This window comes from Sciurus vulgaris, assembly GCF_902686455.1.
Source record: "Sciurus vulgaris genome assembly, chromosome: 2".
In the NCBI taxonomy this organism is placed as follows: domain Eukaryota; kingdom Metazoa; phylum Chordata; class Mammalia; order Rodentia; family Sciuridae; genus Sciurus; species Sciurus vulgaris.
In genome coordinates this window covers 202,485,360-202,500,273 of record NC_136462.1, presented here as the reverse complement: position 1 = coordinate 202,500,273, position 14,914 = coordinate 202,485,360, and the positions used below count along the sequence as shown (strand labels likewise).

General features: G+C 63.3%; 1 protein-coding gene across 3 annotated transcripts in view; it reads right to left on the bottom strand.

Annotated features, from left to right (window-relative positions):
- Positions 1–459: 459 nt before the first annotated feature.
- The window catches only part of CDH4 (cadherin 4), a 445,876-nt gene continuing 431,421 nt past the window's right edge, over positions 460–14,914 (bottom strand). For 2 of the 3 annotated variants that reach the window (XM_079128833.1, XM_079128835.1), the window contains 7 exons: positions 13,880–14,133; positions 13,235–13,377; positions 10,341–10,574; positions 8,248–8,481; positions 5,663–5,802; positions 4,800–4,964; positions 460–3,628 (listed from right to left, as the gene is read on the bottom strand). In XM_079128833.1, coding sequence (XP_078984959.1) covers positions 3,422–3,628; positions 4,800–4,964; positions 5,663–5,802; positions 8,248–8,481; positions 10,341–10,574; positions 13,235–13,377; positions 13,880–14,133 — 1,377 coding nt within the window. In that variant the 3' untranslated portion in view covers positions 460–3,421. The remainder of the gene's footprint in view (positions 3,629–4,799; positions 4,965–5,662; positions 5,803–8,247; positions 8,482–10,340; positions 10,575–13,234; positions 13,378–13,879; positions 14,134–14,914) is intronic. The other variant, XM_079128834.1, reaches the window with a different exon arrangement.

The following is a 14,914-nucleotide window of genomic DNA, read 5'->3' as shown; positions in this document are numbered from 1 at the left end:
GCGTGGAAGAAAGCAAAGCAGGTGAGGCGACTCTTCAAAGGGGGTTTATTCGCTCCTCCGCAGCAGCGAGCGGTGCCCGGCCCCTCCCCACCGCACCACACAGAGCTGCCGTTCCTCTGAACCACGACCACCGGGCACTGAAAACACATTGAAAACATCGACTTTCTTCCCTTTTTTTTTCTTCTTCTTTTTTTTTTTTTTAGGTACAAAATGATACAAACAACAATACAAAATAGTTGTGCTGTTGACGGTTACAAAAAAAGCCGGAACACTTGTCTACGGCGATGCTCCGCGTTGCAGTGTGAATACGTCATACTCCGGAATCTTTCCAAGACAACCACGGTCATGCGGGCTGCTACACAGTCTGTCCATTTTCAGAAAGAAACATGCAAACAAAGAAAACAGAATGGAAAAAGGAGAGAAAGAAAAAGTAAGATGCGCTCCAAGGACACACAGAGGTGGGGCCAGGCCAGCCACTCAAGCAGTGCCTGCCTGGAGCCACTCGCTGCCCAGGCCTCTGTGCACGGGAGATGCTGATTTTTGGTGTTATTCCTTTTAGCTTGATGGAAATGGAGATTCCCTTCCCCCTGGCTTCTTACCTCAGAGAGGACAGAGTGGTCACCTCAGTGGGCCATGTGCTCTTGCTAGGGAAGCGGAGGCACCTCTGAGGGCCCGACATTACTCTGACACTTGGTGGTGGAGGCCTAGCATTTTGGATGTGTGGAAAGACGAGAAAGAAGAAACCCACTAGCCAGGAGATAGGATGCACAGGCGGCCAAGACTGAGGTGTTCTTGACACCACCTTGCAGCACAGGCCTCTTCCACTCTAGAATAAAAATGTCCTAAAGAAACTAAAGCATGCCCTGCACCCTGCCAGCCAGCCCGGGCCCTGCGGCTGGGCTGACCACAGACAGGTCACATCTACAAGCTACAGAAGAGAGACGTTGATGCTGATTGTACATTGGCTAACGCTAACTCCTCGGCCTCGGAACAGAGCTCCGAGTGCATCTGGTACGGGAACCCCACCTTTCTCTGGCCCCCGGGGCTGCCCAGGCTGTGGGGTGAAGGGGCAGAACTGTCCAGCTGTCACAGGAAGCCCCCGTGGACACCACCCCAGCTGGTGCTGCAGCCTCCACCTGCGTGATGCAGGGGCCTGGAGGTGAGGAGAGGAGGGGAGTGAGGAGTGGAGCCAGGAGACACGTGCCCAGCAGGCCACGGGCTTGGCTCTTCTGGGGCAGAGGACCAGGTTAGCTCGGGGTTCAGAGTTCACTGCTGCCCATTGCATGCACATTTCAAACGGCCCACTCTCACTCAGCTCAGAACTGCTGTCCAAGGACGGAGTGTCCAAACAGTAAGCGGAAGGGTCCAGCTCCCATCCCTAGCCCCCAGGCCTCTCAGGCCTCCTGCCAATGGCCACGCCCCTAGACACTTGGGCCCACTGGCTGCTAGTCCAGAGCGATTTGCATAGCACAGCTTGGGACTGGGGACCCCTTCCTTCCATGGGCCCATCTCCTGGACTGGCTGTCTAAAGGCAGGGACTCCAGGCAGGACAGGATGGCTCCCTCCCTCCTCCCTCCCCAGACGGTCATGGGAGAGGTCAGAATGGACAGAGCTGAGCTTGTGACCCGCTCAGCTCTGGGAGAACAGATGGGGAAGAGTTTGGTTTGGGGAAGAACCCTGACGTCCAGTGGGACACACCCACAAGTTTGGCACACACAGAGTCCACTCAGGTGCGTCTTGAGGCCAAAGCTATTTAGAAAAGGGGACAGTGTTAGTGAGGGGGAGACCAGAGGCTGGGGAAGGAAGGGATCAGAGCCCTTCATGTGGGGAGCATGGTGCCCCTCGCACCCCAGCCTCCCCGCCTTCTGAGGCTCTCCTGACCCCAGCAGCAGTGTGGGCATCCTTGTCCTTCCTCAATCCTCGGACCTCCCGCCCCCCGAGGCGCTCTGACACCAGGTCCCCAGGCCACTGGCTCCCTCGCCCTCACAGTGTCACTGCCTGGGGTGAGCCAGAAGCTGACCAGGCACAGGACGCCCCTCCCAGGGCCTGCCTCCTGCCTTGGCCCGAGGTGCCTCTGAGCCCAGACATGGAGGTGGCCCAGGGTGCTGCCATTGCCCAGTGAAAAGGCAGATGCCCCCTCCTGGGAGTCTTTGGGCATGACCTTATTGATGTCCTGCAGGACTGATAGCCCCAGGCCTGAACCAGGCCACGCGTGGACAGAGCCGTGCCAGCTCTGGGGGCCCCATGGCCAGGCAGCTTGGACCTGGGACATGGAAAGGAGGGTCCTCTCTGCACGTGTCACCCAGAGTCATCTGTGGACAGATGGTACAGGAAGGCCAGGCCTCTCACTGGCCACCTGCAGCAGTTCACCCGCGTCAGGAGCACAGGTCCGACGGCCGGGGGAAGGAAGCTGCCAGCACCTGCACAAGCCAGTGCAGGTGCCGAGCCTGAGCTGTCACCGAGAGGCAGGCGACTCCAGCCCGGGGCTAGGCGTGGCTCTCTGTCCTCTGCACGGCCCTGGGGTGGCCAGTGTCGTGGGCGTTCAGGGGTTGGGCCGGTGCATGTTCACTGGCCTTCGATGGGGTCCAGGGAGTTCAACCCAGTGTGTGGAAAGCTTGTCCCAGGGTTGCAGGAAGCTGTGGCTTCTTGGACCAAAGGCGAGGGGCACCCCCATGGCACGGGGGATGACAGCTGGCTCGGAGAGAGGCCTTCTGGGGGACTGGGGTGCTGGGGTGGCCAAGGCAGAGGTGGGGAGCACCCGGGGCAGCCCACGGCCCCAGCTCTTCACAGCATCTGGCCGGGGTGGGGGCAGCTGCCAACTTGGGTGAAAGCGAAATCCACACAGTTGGGCGCCATGGCCAAGGGGTGGCCAACTCTGGGGCCTCTGCTGCTGGAAAGCCCCTGCAGTGGATGCAAAGGCTATTAGGACCTGGCCCCAAACTACGCTTTCAAGAGCCACACGCCTTCTGTTTCTTAGTAAGAGACGCAGGCACACACACAAAAACAAAACCCCAAACCAAAACCAAAACAAAAGAAACAAAGAAAGAAGGGCCTTGTCCGTCCCTTCCTGGACCCTTCAGCCGCAGGGCTGCGGGCCTCTGGGGCCGGGCCGGGCTGTCTGCTCGCTTTCAGTCACTCCTGAGTTGGGGGATCTGACACGTGTACCAAAGGCACTTTCGTTTTTGAAACAGTGCTTCTGTTCTGGGAAGTTCAAGTCAGGACGGTGCCTCTGGCTCTCCCTTTGCGGTAGGTGGCGACTGAGAGGGCGATGGGCCTGGCCACGACAGGGACAGGTCCTGCTGGACAGCTCCACCTGGTGGGGGGACCTCCACAGCAGAGCCGCTGTCCCTGCAGGAGCCGGCGCCTGCCTGGGCTTGGTCCTCGCCGCGTCGGGCTGCTCTCTGGTCTGGGCGTGAGGGAGCTAGTCCTCCTGGCCGCCCCCGTACATGTCGGCCAGCTTCCTGAACCGCGGCCCCCAGTCGTTCAGGTAGTCGTAGTCCTGGTCCCCGGAGCTGGAGGAGCCCAGGGAGCTGACGGAGCCCGCGGGGGAGCCGCTCCCCTCGTAGTCGAAGACCAGCAGCGAGTCATAGGGGGGCGCTGTGGGGTCATTGTCAGCCGCGCGGAGTCCCTGGGGGTCACAGAGACGCGGGGTTAGGGCTGAGGGTGCCGCCTCTGCTCTGGTCGCCCAGAAGAGGTGGCAGGAGGGAGGGCCTGAAGTTCCACGACTTTGCACACAGTAGGCACTCACTAAGCACCCGGGCGTTTACCTGAAGAGCATCGAGAGGGCCCTTTTGGGGTGGATGTGAGAGCCGTGGGCAGGGACGTGGGTGCCCGCCATGCCCACCAGTGAGGGTGAAGCAGGTGCCTGAGCTGCAGCAGGGCCCCGTCCTCACCACCCTGGAGGTTGCAGCCTCCAGGGACGAGGACCCAGCCCGAGGTTAGGAGTCGGTGGCGTTAAAGCAGACAGGGCGTGTCCCTGAAACCAGCCCTCTCCTCCAGCGCTTGCCAACCGCCTCTGCCCGGCCTCCTGCACAGCCTCCTGGGAGGCCCCGCAGCAGTGGGGTGCATGTGCACCCAGCTCCCTTGCCCGTGGGACAGGGTCTCTGCTGCCAGCCTGAGGTCCTTGTGGGAGGCGGTCCTGCGGCCTGCGGCCGTCTCTGGCTGGCCGGGCCCCTCCCTGGCTCCTTTCCCTCTCCCGTGCTCCCTGGGATCAGCCCCCAGGTGAGCCGCTTGCCTCCACGTCACGTCTTGAGTCTGCTTTCGGGAAAACCCACTGAGACAGAAATGGACTCAGTCTGGAGGCAGACTCGGGTGGGTGACGAGGCACATCGGGGACCTGCCTGCCAGTTCAGGTGACCCTGGAGTCTGTGCAGGACGAGGCGGTGTTCCCACGGTGCCCTGTGGGTGCGGGGTCCGGCCTGGGCGGAGCCGGAGCCCGCAGGTCCCATGCGGGAGGCATCGGGTTCCCGCGGAAGCCAGGCAGGCCCGTCCCTGCGGGTGAGGGAGCTGTGCCTCTGGGTCCTCCATGGAGTGGCTCTCACTGCTGCCCCTGCGGTTGCCGCCCCAGCAGCCGACTTCCTTTAGGTGCCTGCTGTGCGCTGAGCCCGCAGCCTTCACCCTCCCAGCAGAGGTGGGACCTCATGCCTCCCTGAGCAGGACGCTGAGGCCAAGCTCTCAGGGCAGCGCCCCACCTGAACCCAGGTCTGACGCACTTCTCACCCTGGGCTTCTGTTGATGTGCGTGGGATTTGACCTCAGAGGACACACCCTGCTGGGGTGTCTCACTGCCAGGGCGCCTACCTCCGTGATGAAATCCCCGATGTCACCTGGGTGGGGCACCACAGGCCGGACGGGGTACTGGGGCTCGGCACCCACTGGCCGCTCGTCCACCCGCCTCACTCCAGGGGCCTTGCTCAGCACGTGCTCCATGGCTTCTGGCTGCTGCAGTTGGCTGAGGTCATAGTCCTGGGGACAGAGGCCAGGAGCGTCAGGGAGGCCCCCAGGTGGGCGGCAGGGAGGGTCCCAGAGTCCCTGAGCACACCTTCGTCTTGTTCCACCTGCCCGAGTGCAGGCCAGCCATCCTGCTGCCCTGCTTCCTCGCCCACCTGCTGCCACCTCCCCTGGGGCCCCTCCTTGCCGTTTCCCAAGTCCTGGCTGACCCTGGGCCTTGCTGGCCTCCTCTGGCCTGCTGCTCCCCCAGAGCGACCCTACCCCCTGCTGTTTGACGACCAAGCCTACCTGCTCTCGCCCCAGTCCTCCCCACAGGAGGAGCTGGCCCTCCCCCTTCCCACCAGGCAGCTCTGGGCCATCCTCACCCCTGTTCCCGCAGCTGCCTCGTGAGACGGTTGGGCAGGTGGGCACTGGTGTGTCCAGTGGACCCTGGTCCCTCTCCTCTAGGGTACAGGGCAGCACTGGGCTGGGGCTGGTGGCTGGAGGGAGGGAGGAGGAGAACAGGGGTGGGAGGACAGGCCCCTTGGGGAGGACACAGGTGCAGGGCGCACAGCTCAGCCCAGGGTCGGAGGGCAGGCGTGAGTGACCCAGGGTGGAGAGCTGAGAGTCCTGTGCTCTCGCCCTGAAGGCACGCTTGGCATGGGCCCTCCAAGGGAGAGGACGGGGCCGCCGGGCGACAGGCAGCCCGTGGAGGCCGAGGGCCGTGCTCCCACCTGGTCCTCCTCGCCGCCGCCCTCCTCGTCGTACTTGAGGATGTTGTCCCGCACGTCGTCCTCGGGGTCGATGAGCAGCTGCTTGGTGTGTCGCTCCTTCTCCCGCCGCTTCATCCATACCACGAACAGCAGGACCATGGCTGTGGAGTGCAGCACCGTGAGCGGGCGCGCCCGTGTGTGCGGAGGGGCAGTGCGCGCAGGCCTTCCCACCCGCGCCAGCACGGCTGGTGTTTGAGGGCGTGCCATCTGCACGTGCAGCTCAGGAGCACATGTGATCGTGTGCGTGTGTTCCACGCATGTCCACACGTGTGCACATGTATGTGCGCCTGTGGAGGCACGCTGACTGCGTGTCTCGGTGCACATTGTGTTCCCGCGTGCACACGCGCACACCTGCATGTCTCACCCAGGCGCAGCGTGCATGCCCCAGTGGGGCCACGTGGGCCGTGCGTGTGCCTGTGGCTTCCCACCCTGACCCGGCACTGCCCGGCATGCAGGAGGGCTTCAGGACTTTGCGGCAGTGGGTCCCGGCACCTGTGGGGCGTTTGCTCCAGGGGACGCCACCCTGTGGGCACCCCCAGCCACAGATGCTGGGTCCCTTCTATAGAGTGACGGAGGGTTGCCCAGGGCCCACAGCCTCCTGTGTGCGGTGAACCGGCTCTGGGTGGCATGATGCGTGCGTGGCGTGGTGTGAATGCCCTGTGGTAGCCGTCCCCCGTGCCACTCAGGGACTGAAGGCGGGAAAGGCCGCACGTGTTCAGCACGACCCTGACTGGTGTCTTCCTGAACATTCTTGAACTGCAGTTAGCGGGGTCCACGGATGCGGAGTCCCGGGTGCAGAGGTCAGGCTGCACTTCCTGCCCTGCACCCCGCAGGGGCTCTGGCCCAGCACATGCCTTGCCACTCGGGGGAAGGGGGCCGGGTGGGAGCTGAGAGGCCCACCCACATGTCCTCTGGCCATTGCTCTTCTGCACAGCACAAGGGTGAGGTCGGTAGAGGAGGTGGAAGGGCGGGTTTGTGGGCATCCCGGGTCTGGCCAGGAATCAGGCAGGGAGAAGGATTTCTGCCCATCAGAAGGGACTGGGGAGGGAGGGGGCCCATAGAGGGCCCGCCAGCCGGGCAAGGAAGGAGAGTGTGGGTCCTCCCTGTGCAGCCTCGCCCAGCACCAAGGGGTACCTGGGAGCAGGCTGAGGGTTCTCCCACCTCCCAAAGGACTTGAGGTGCTGCTCAGAGGTTCAGGCACAGACCCACACTTGTGGAGAGGGGGCCTCTCTCTCCCCACCCATCTGGGCCTCCTCCCTGCCCTTTGGGGTCTGTGCCAGGCCCCTCGCCCCCGGATGCCCCCATGAATTCCAGCCCCTCAGGGAGAGCCTGCCCAGGCCCCTTTGCCGCCTTGTCCTCTGCTGTCTGCACCTGCGCCTGCTCTGGGGCAGGGTCTGCAGGCGTGGCTCTGGCACCCCCTACGGTGCACACATCTCACTGTCCGGGCACTCAGCTCCCGTTATCTCCCTCTTTCACAGACTTGGAGACCAAGGCCCAGAAGTGACAGTAACTGGGACACCACCCTGAGTACAAGTGAGGTGGGCACAGGGACCCGCCCCCGAGGACAGACAAGTGGTCCCTGGGTGCGATCCCTGGGAGAGCCCGTGACGGGAGGATTCTGAGGCCGTGTCTGCTCAGAGGGAGCAACAGTGTGTCCCCAGAGTGTGGAAGGACCAGTGGTGGCCAGGGGACTGCCTGTGGGCCCAAGTTGTGGAGAGCGAGGGAGGACCCCAGTACGTTAGTGACTGATCCAGGCCCGGAGACCTGCCTAGCTAAGCAGGGAGGCAGGAGGCCAAGCCTGCTCGGGAAGTTCCTCTGCAGCCAGGGCCTGGGGCGCGTCCACCCTGGGAGACAGATGGGAGGCTGTGGGGAGAGGAGGGAAGAGGAGGGGGAGGCCCCGGGGCCTTGCCCTGTGCCTGGCGGTGTTCCTGCCGAGCCTGGGTCCTGGCCAAGCCCGCAGCTGGACAAGCTGCTCAGCAGCCTCCCTGAGGCCGGGCCCCAGGTGAGTCAGGCCCCATCTCCCCTGCTCACGCGTGCTCTGGGCAGGGGCCCCTCCCAGGCCAGGTCTTCAGAGGAGCCAGTGTCCCCACCCGGCCGGGGTGCCCCCGCAGCCTGTGGGCAGCTCCGTCACGCTGACCACGGTGGTCGACGTAAGCCCCGGCAACAAACCCGGAGTTCAGAGCCGTCGGCAGACTGGAAAGGGAAAAGCAGCAGAGGCCTCAGCGGCGGGGCAGCCTCCGAGGTGCTGGCGCCGCACCTGCGGGCAGGAGGCCAGGGCGGCCTGACGCGGGCAGGGAGGGAGCCGGTCTCAGGGTGCGGGGCTCTGGGAGGCAGAGCGGGTGGCGGAAAGGGGCCAGGCCATGACACCCTGAGCTGCTGGGTCGGGCCCCTGACCTCCACGGGAACAGGCCGTCCCACGTTGCCACAGTCCCCGTCAGGTGGACGCGGCTGAGGGTGGACTGTGGTGCCACCCTGGACCCCCTCCGCCCGGCTGTCCCCTGGCAGAGCGCCTGCCCGCGAGGCCCCTCGTGCGTGGCGGCACTCACTCAGCAGGATGACGATGCAGAGGAGGATGGCCACCATGGCGCCCGTGCCCAGCCCTGCGGCCGCCACCGCACCTGCGGCGGTGCAGTCGCCGTTCTCGTCGCACGGGCACACCTTGACTTTGATGACGGACGTGTTGGAGAGCGGAGGGTTCCCGGAGTCCGTGACGGTGACGGGGACGTCGTACACCCCGGCCTCCAGGTACAGGATGCGCAGGCCCAGCTGGGCATGGTCACCTGGCACAGAGCACGGTGACCCTCAGCACGCGGCCAGCCTCCTGTCCCAGCAGCTCTTCTGAGGGGACACCAGGGCTGGAGGTAGGGAAGCCTGAGCCATCCATTTGGTCAGCAAGGACACGTGCATGCCAGAGGTGCACACGCACACACACACACACACACACACACACCACACCATTATAACACACACATCCCACACCATTACAATACACACACACCCCCCACACCATTACAATACACACACACACCACACCATTATAACACACACACACACCCCACACCATTACAATACACACACACACACCACACCATTATAACACACACATACCCCACACCATTACAACACACACACACACCACACCATTATAACACACACACACACCCCACACCATTACAATACACACACACACACCCACACCATTATAACACACACACACACCCCACACCATTACAATACACACACACCACACCATTATAACACACACACACACCCCACACCATTACAATACACACACACACACCACACCATTATAACACACACACACCCCACACCATTACAACACACACACACACCACACCATTATAACACACACACACACCCCACACCATTACAATACACACACACACACCACACCATTATAACACACACACACACACCATTACAATACACACACACACCCCCCACACCATTACAATACACACACACACCACATCATTACAATACACACACACACCACACTATTACAATACACACACACACCACATCATTACAATACACACACACACACCGTTACAATACACACGCACACACCACACTATTACAATACACACACACCACACCATTACAACACACACACACACTGCACCATTACAATACACACACACACACGTCATTACAATACACACACACACACCATTGCAACACACACACACACCACACCATTACAATACACACACACACACCATTACAATACTCACACACACACCACAACATTACAATACACACACACCACACCATTATTATACACACACACACACCACACCATTATAATACACACAAACACACCACACCATTACATTAATACACACACACACCACACCACTCCATTACATTGAATACACACATACACACATACACACACACATCACACCACACCATTATGTTAAATACTTTGACATTACGAGGAAAAGGCCATTGCAGCGTGTAGGATGAAGGCACAATTTCCTGCACATATAAAGAGTTTTATCAAATCAATCAGGAAAAAGCCCACCTGGAGGAAAGCAGGCAAAGGCACTGAACACCAGCCACAGAACAACACAGCAATACAGAGTTCAGACATCCCTCTGGTAGTCAGGAGACGAAACGAGAGAACGGTTTGGGCCATAAACTGACAGCATGCTTTGAAAGCAATCGCATTCTGTGTTGGTGGGGTGGGACGCGCCCTCTGCCCGCAGAGTAGACACTGATTTGGAGAGGGCGTGTTCAAAGTGCCGACCACACTTCAGCTTCTGGAAATGCTTTTGCACGAGCCGCCCCTGGGGAGGGTCCCGGACACTCGGCAGGCAGGTCTGATCCACCCACCTGAGCACAGGGCGTGGCCAGCGCATGGTCACTGCTGCCGGCGTGGTCACGGAGGGGCCGGCACAGCACGGACCGGGATAACCTGGTGGCCTGGTGAGCTGGAGTGGGCAGAGCTCAGCCCTGGAGGCTGGGCCATGGCCCAGCCTTGCTCGGGAGGGCGAGGGCTGAGGGTCCTCCAGGAGGACCACCTCACCTCGCAGCTCACTCGTCAGGGGTCGGGGCCCTGGGGGCCTGAAGCCCAGATGGGTTCTCCCCAGGCGCTCGCCCAAGGGCTCACCGTCGAGGCGGGTGATGGTCCAGTTCTTGCGCACGGTGGCCGGGACGAAGGGCAGCTCGAAGACGTAGGGGCCGACGTTGGGGTCCACGTCCGCGTCGGCCGCGGTGATGTTGATGGCGTTGAGGCCCGGCTTCTCGCACACCTGCGCCTCCGTGGGCAGCAGCTCCGGGGCGTTGTCGTTGATGTCGATGAGATAGATCTGCAGCGTCCCAGTGCCGCTGGCTGGGGGCATCCCTGAGGGGCAGGCATAGGGAGGTGTGGGGCCAGGCCTGCCCTCCAGGCCCACCGCTGTGGGGGAAGGGCCCCTGGGTGCACAGACAGCGCCCAGCACTCAGCAGACACAGCTGTGTCTGCTGACCCGCCCAGCCCTGCCCCAGCCTGCGCCCGCAGCCAGGGCCTAGTGCAGCTCAGAGCCATCCTTGGACCAGCCGGTCCAGCCGGGCGGGGATCTGCTCCCTTCTGGGGCCCAGGAGGGGCTCTGCGGCGGTGGGGCCAGGCTTGCCCTCTGAGTTCTTCCCTGCTATTCCTGGCCCTCCTGTGTCTCCTGCCTGCCAGCCGGCCTCTCAGAGGCTGGGAGCCCCAGGCTCAGACTCCTTGTCAGAGGAGGGACAGGCACCAACTGTCCCTGAGAAGGACCTGGAGGCTCCCGAGATGAGCTCTGGGTGGAGGCGGTCTCCACAGAGGCCCATTTCCTCTGGCCTCCATGTGGCACAGGTGCTCTGCTGAGCTCAAAGCCCAGTCCTGCTGCAACCCAGCCTGGAGGGCCTGGTGGGCACGTGTGTGGCCAGGATCTAGGACAGAGAGGCCCGTCTGCTCCTCAGACGTGGAGGCAGTGGCCGCCCAGCAGCGTCCTCACCATGGCTGCCTCCTGGTGGCCACTCCTGGCCCAACACCAGAGCCATAGTTCTTGGCTGAGGCAGCGCATCTCCTGCAGGATGTCTTTAATCTTCCGGAAAACGCGTCAAGGCAGTGAAGCCCCACAGCGCCGTGCTTGCCTTTGTGGATGGAGTTGAGCCGCCCACTCGGGAGAGGTGGGTGGAGTCTGTTGCAGCCCAGGCCCCGCCCCCCACATGAGTCCCCCTGTGCGGACCCCAGGTTGTGCCCCCTCCTCTCTGACCCAAGCCCCAGGGCTGGAGCTGTGGCAGGCGAGGACTGGAAGATGCTCCCCAGCTGGCTGGGTGGCCATCACAGGCTGGCCACAGAGCAGCTTTGTGGACCCTGGGCCCGAGGGGGGTGGCCCCAGGGGGGTTGCCTGGCCTTGACTTTGGCTTGTTAGGGGTCCAGCTCTTGGGCTGCTGCTGCTCTTGTTCGTAGGTCTGGCCGCCCTGCGTCTCCCAGAGCCCCCAGTGCGGCGAGGTCACTGCCTCTGGGCACGGGCTTTTCCTGACCCGCACAGCCCTCTCCTGCCCGCTGTCTCTTCTGGCTTCTCCCTCTGGGCCCAGGGGCAGGTCCTCACCAGGGGAGCCCCTGGCCACTCTCCCATTCTGGCATTTCCTTGAGCTTCTCAACACTGAAACTACCTGCTGACTGGTGTCTCAGCTGCCTCCCGGGGTGGAGACTGCAGGGATGCCCCCAGTGTCCATTTCTGCTTTCTTTTAATAAAAGAACTGGGGCCCAAGTTTTACCTGGGGCCCCACTGTCCCCTGAGAAGGCTACATTTCCCAGCATGCCTTGCAGCTGGCCAGGGCAGCGTGAGTCAGTCTGGCCTTCGTGCACTCCGGAGGCCGGTGTGGCTGTCCCTAAGAGCCTTGGGGGTGTGCCCTGGCCTCCCCTCCCCACTCCCCTGTGTAAGAGTGTGGTCAGGGGCTGGCGCTCCAGTGGCCATCTGGACTCACTCTGGCCCAGCCAGTGCGGCCGTGGTCACAGAGCCAGGCTGGCTCATCAACCTGGCCCTGGGCTCTCACTGAAGTTGCTGTTGTCCAGCGGCTGCACTGGCTCTGGCCAACAGATATGGCAGGGAGCTGCCTGCTGGGCAGGGCTCTGGTCTGCTGGGCAGTGGGGCCCCCCGCGTAGAAAGGGACCACCAGAAACAGAGCAGGAAGCTGCTGAGCACTGGCTGCTGCTTGCTGGTGCCAGCCTAGCCTGGGCTGTGGTCGTGACTCATTTGGTTGGAGTTGTAGGGCTCCCCCAACTGTGCAGAGGAGCAAATGGAGGCACAGAAGGTTCAGTCCCCTCCCATCAGGGAGCGGTGGCCCTGGACTAACTGGCTTCAGAATCTCCCTCTCGCCCCTCTGTCTCTGTAGGGAATGACCCACAGGAGCCCTCGCTGGCTGTCGGGGTGCTGTGGGTCCTGGGGGCCTCCTGGCTGCAAGTGCCAGGACCCTGGAGGCCGGGCCTGTGGCCCTCAGAACCCCTGCAGCTCCAGGCACAGCTCCTCCGCTCTGTGGCTGGCCTGGCGCCCTGGCCACCCTCCGTCCTGGGCTCCAAGGCCCCAAGTATGGGCTTTGCTCCGACGGCCGGCTGTAAAGGGCGGGCAGCCACCACAGGTGCCGTGCCAGGGGTGCCACTTGGTGTGCTGGGCCTCCCGCCCTCTCAGCCAGCTCAGCCAGGGCCTCTGGCCAAGAACTTGAGATAGTTCACAGGTGGAAGCTGAGCATGGGTTCAGCAGGGATGGGCTGGGACGGCCACACGGTGAGTCCCTGATCCCGACTCCCGGGTGCCAGAGGTGAGTGAGGGCCAGTGTGAGTGGCCAAGTGGCACACGACCCGACGCCCCGGGAAGCAGAGCAGTGGAGGCAATAGTGGGTTTGAAAGGTGGGGGCAGGGCCCCAGACGTGCCTCGGGCTGCCTGCCGCGTCCTGCCGTCCTGCCCTCTGGGTGCCGGGGCCTCCAAGGCCCCCTGGCCGGCACCCCCTCCCCGGGCAGCTGCAGCAGTGGCCTCGCTGGAGGGCTCACCATTGTCGGCAGCCAGGAAGGTGGCCTCGTAGACGTTGTTTCTGATGTAGAGGGACTCGCGGTCCAGGACGGCGGCCGTGGTGACCTGACCGTTGGAGGCGTTGATGTGCAGCCAGTTTGCGGGGTCCGACAGCTTTGAGTACCTGGGGGGGGCGGGAGGTGGGGCCCGGGGCTGGGTGCGCGGGCTTCCAGCGGGAGGGACCGGCACCAGCCTGCGTCTGCCTTGGCCTTCTGTGTCCCTTGTGTCCCCTGGGAGTCCCTGGAGGCTGTGAGCGCCTGGCAGCCTGCCTCCCACAGCAGGTGACACAGCGGGGCTCCCTTGGGGTGCTCCTGCTACCGTGGCCGTCCCAACCCTTCGAGGACCCCAGGAGGTAGGTAATATGGGGACACTGAGGAACAGAGTGAGTGGCCTGCCCCATCACACAGCTGCTGAGGATGAAGCCAGGATCCGCCGAGGGTCCAAAGCCCTCCCCCCGGGTTCGGAGACCCCACAGTGCTGCTGTGGGTGGAGCCTGGGGTGCCTGCGCACCTGCAGGGGCTGTGGAACAGAGCCTGGGGGGCACTCCTGTGCTCTCGCGTCCTGCTCCGGGGACTCGGGTAGAAAGCGGGGAGTGCTGGTTCGGGGGGCGCTGAGGCCAGACCCACCTCACGGCCTGCTGCATGAAGCGGTCGGGGTCCACGGCCGAGAAGGTGGTGAGCGCCGTGCCAGCCGGCACGCCCTCCTCCAGGCGGATGAGCTTGTGGTTGGACGGGAAGTAGGGGGCCTCGTTGACGTCAGTGACTGAGATGGTCACCCCTGCTGTGGACTGGAAGGACATCTGGATCCCGCTGGCCAGGGCCGCCTGGTTGGACACCATCACCGTCAGCATGAAGGCCCTGTTCAGCTCGTAGTCCGCCGCCTGCAAGGAGGGAGGTGAGCCGAGCTCTGCGTACCGCCCCTTCCTGCCCATCCCGCCCGCCCAGGCTGCTCCCAGGTTCTGTCTCCCGGGGCCCTTTCCCCTGGCCCCTGTGGGAGGAAACGGAGGCTGGGATGAAGGACCCAGCCCACCCCACGCCATGCTGAGGCCGAAGCCGGGTCTGGGGACTACAGCCCCTGGCAGGAAAGCCCTCCCCTGGGTCTGGGAGCCGGTCCCTACCCTGCTCTCTACCCTGCTCCCTCGAGCCTGGCGTGGAGTTCCTATTGCTCCCCTAGCGTGGGTGCCCCCGCGGCACGTCCCCCTGAACGCGTGATCGGGCCCCCATGAATTCAGTTAAAGGTCTGGAGGTGAGGTTATCCCTCCAGATGATCCGGAGCAGGGGGCTTGGGCAGCAGAGGAGCGGGCCTGCAGGGATGCGGCTCCCGACTGAGGGGCCCAGGGCCGGGACTGGGAGAGGAGGAAGGTGCTCTTGGAGCCTCCCTGGCAGGCGGCCGTCCCCAGAGCCTGCAGGGAACACACTGAGTTTGACTGGGGATTGATCTCAGGGCCTGGCATGAACCAGGCAAGCGCCGAACCACTGAGCCACAGTCCACCGCGCTGTGGTCCGGCCCCGCCAAGGGGGCGTGGATGCTGCACACCAGGCCCTGACCCGGCCCTGCCTGGGGAGGGCAGCGCGCTAGCAGAGTGGCTCTGCTCCACCTCCCCTCACGTTTTGGGAGGCGGAAGGGAAGCTGCTGGAAGCGGTCGGGGTCCTGACCAGGAG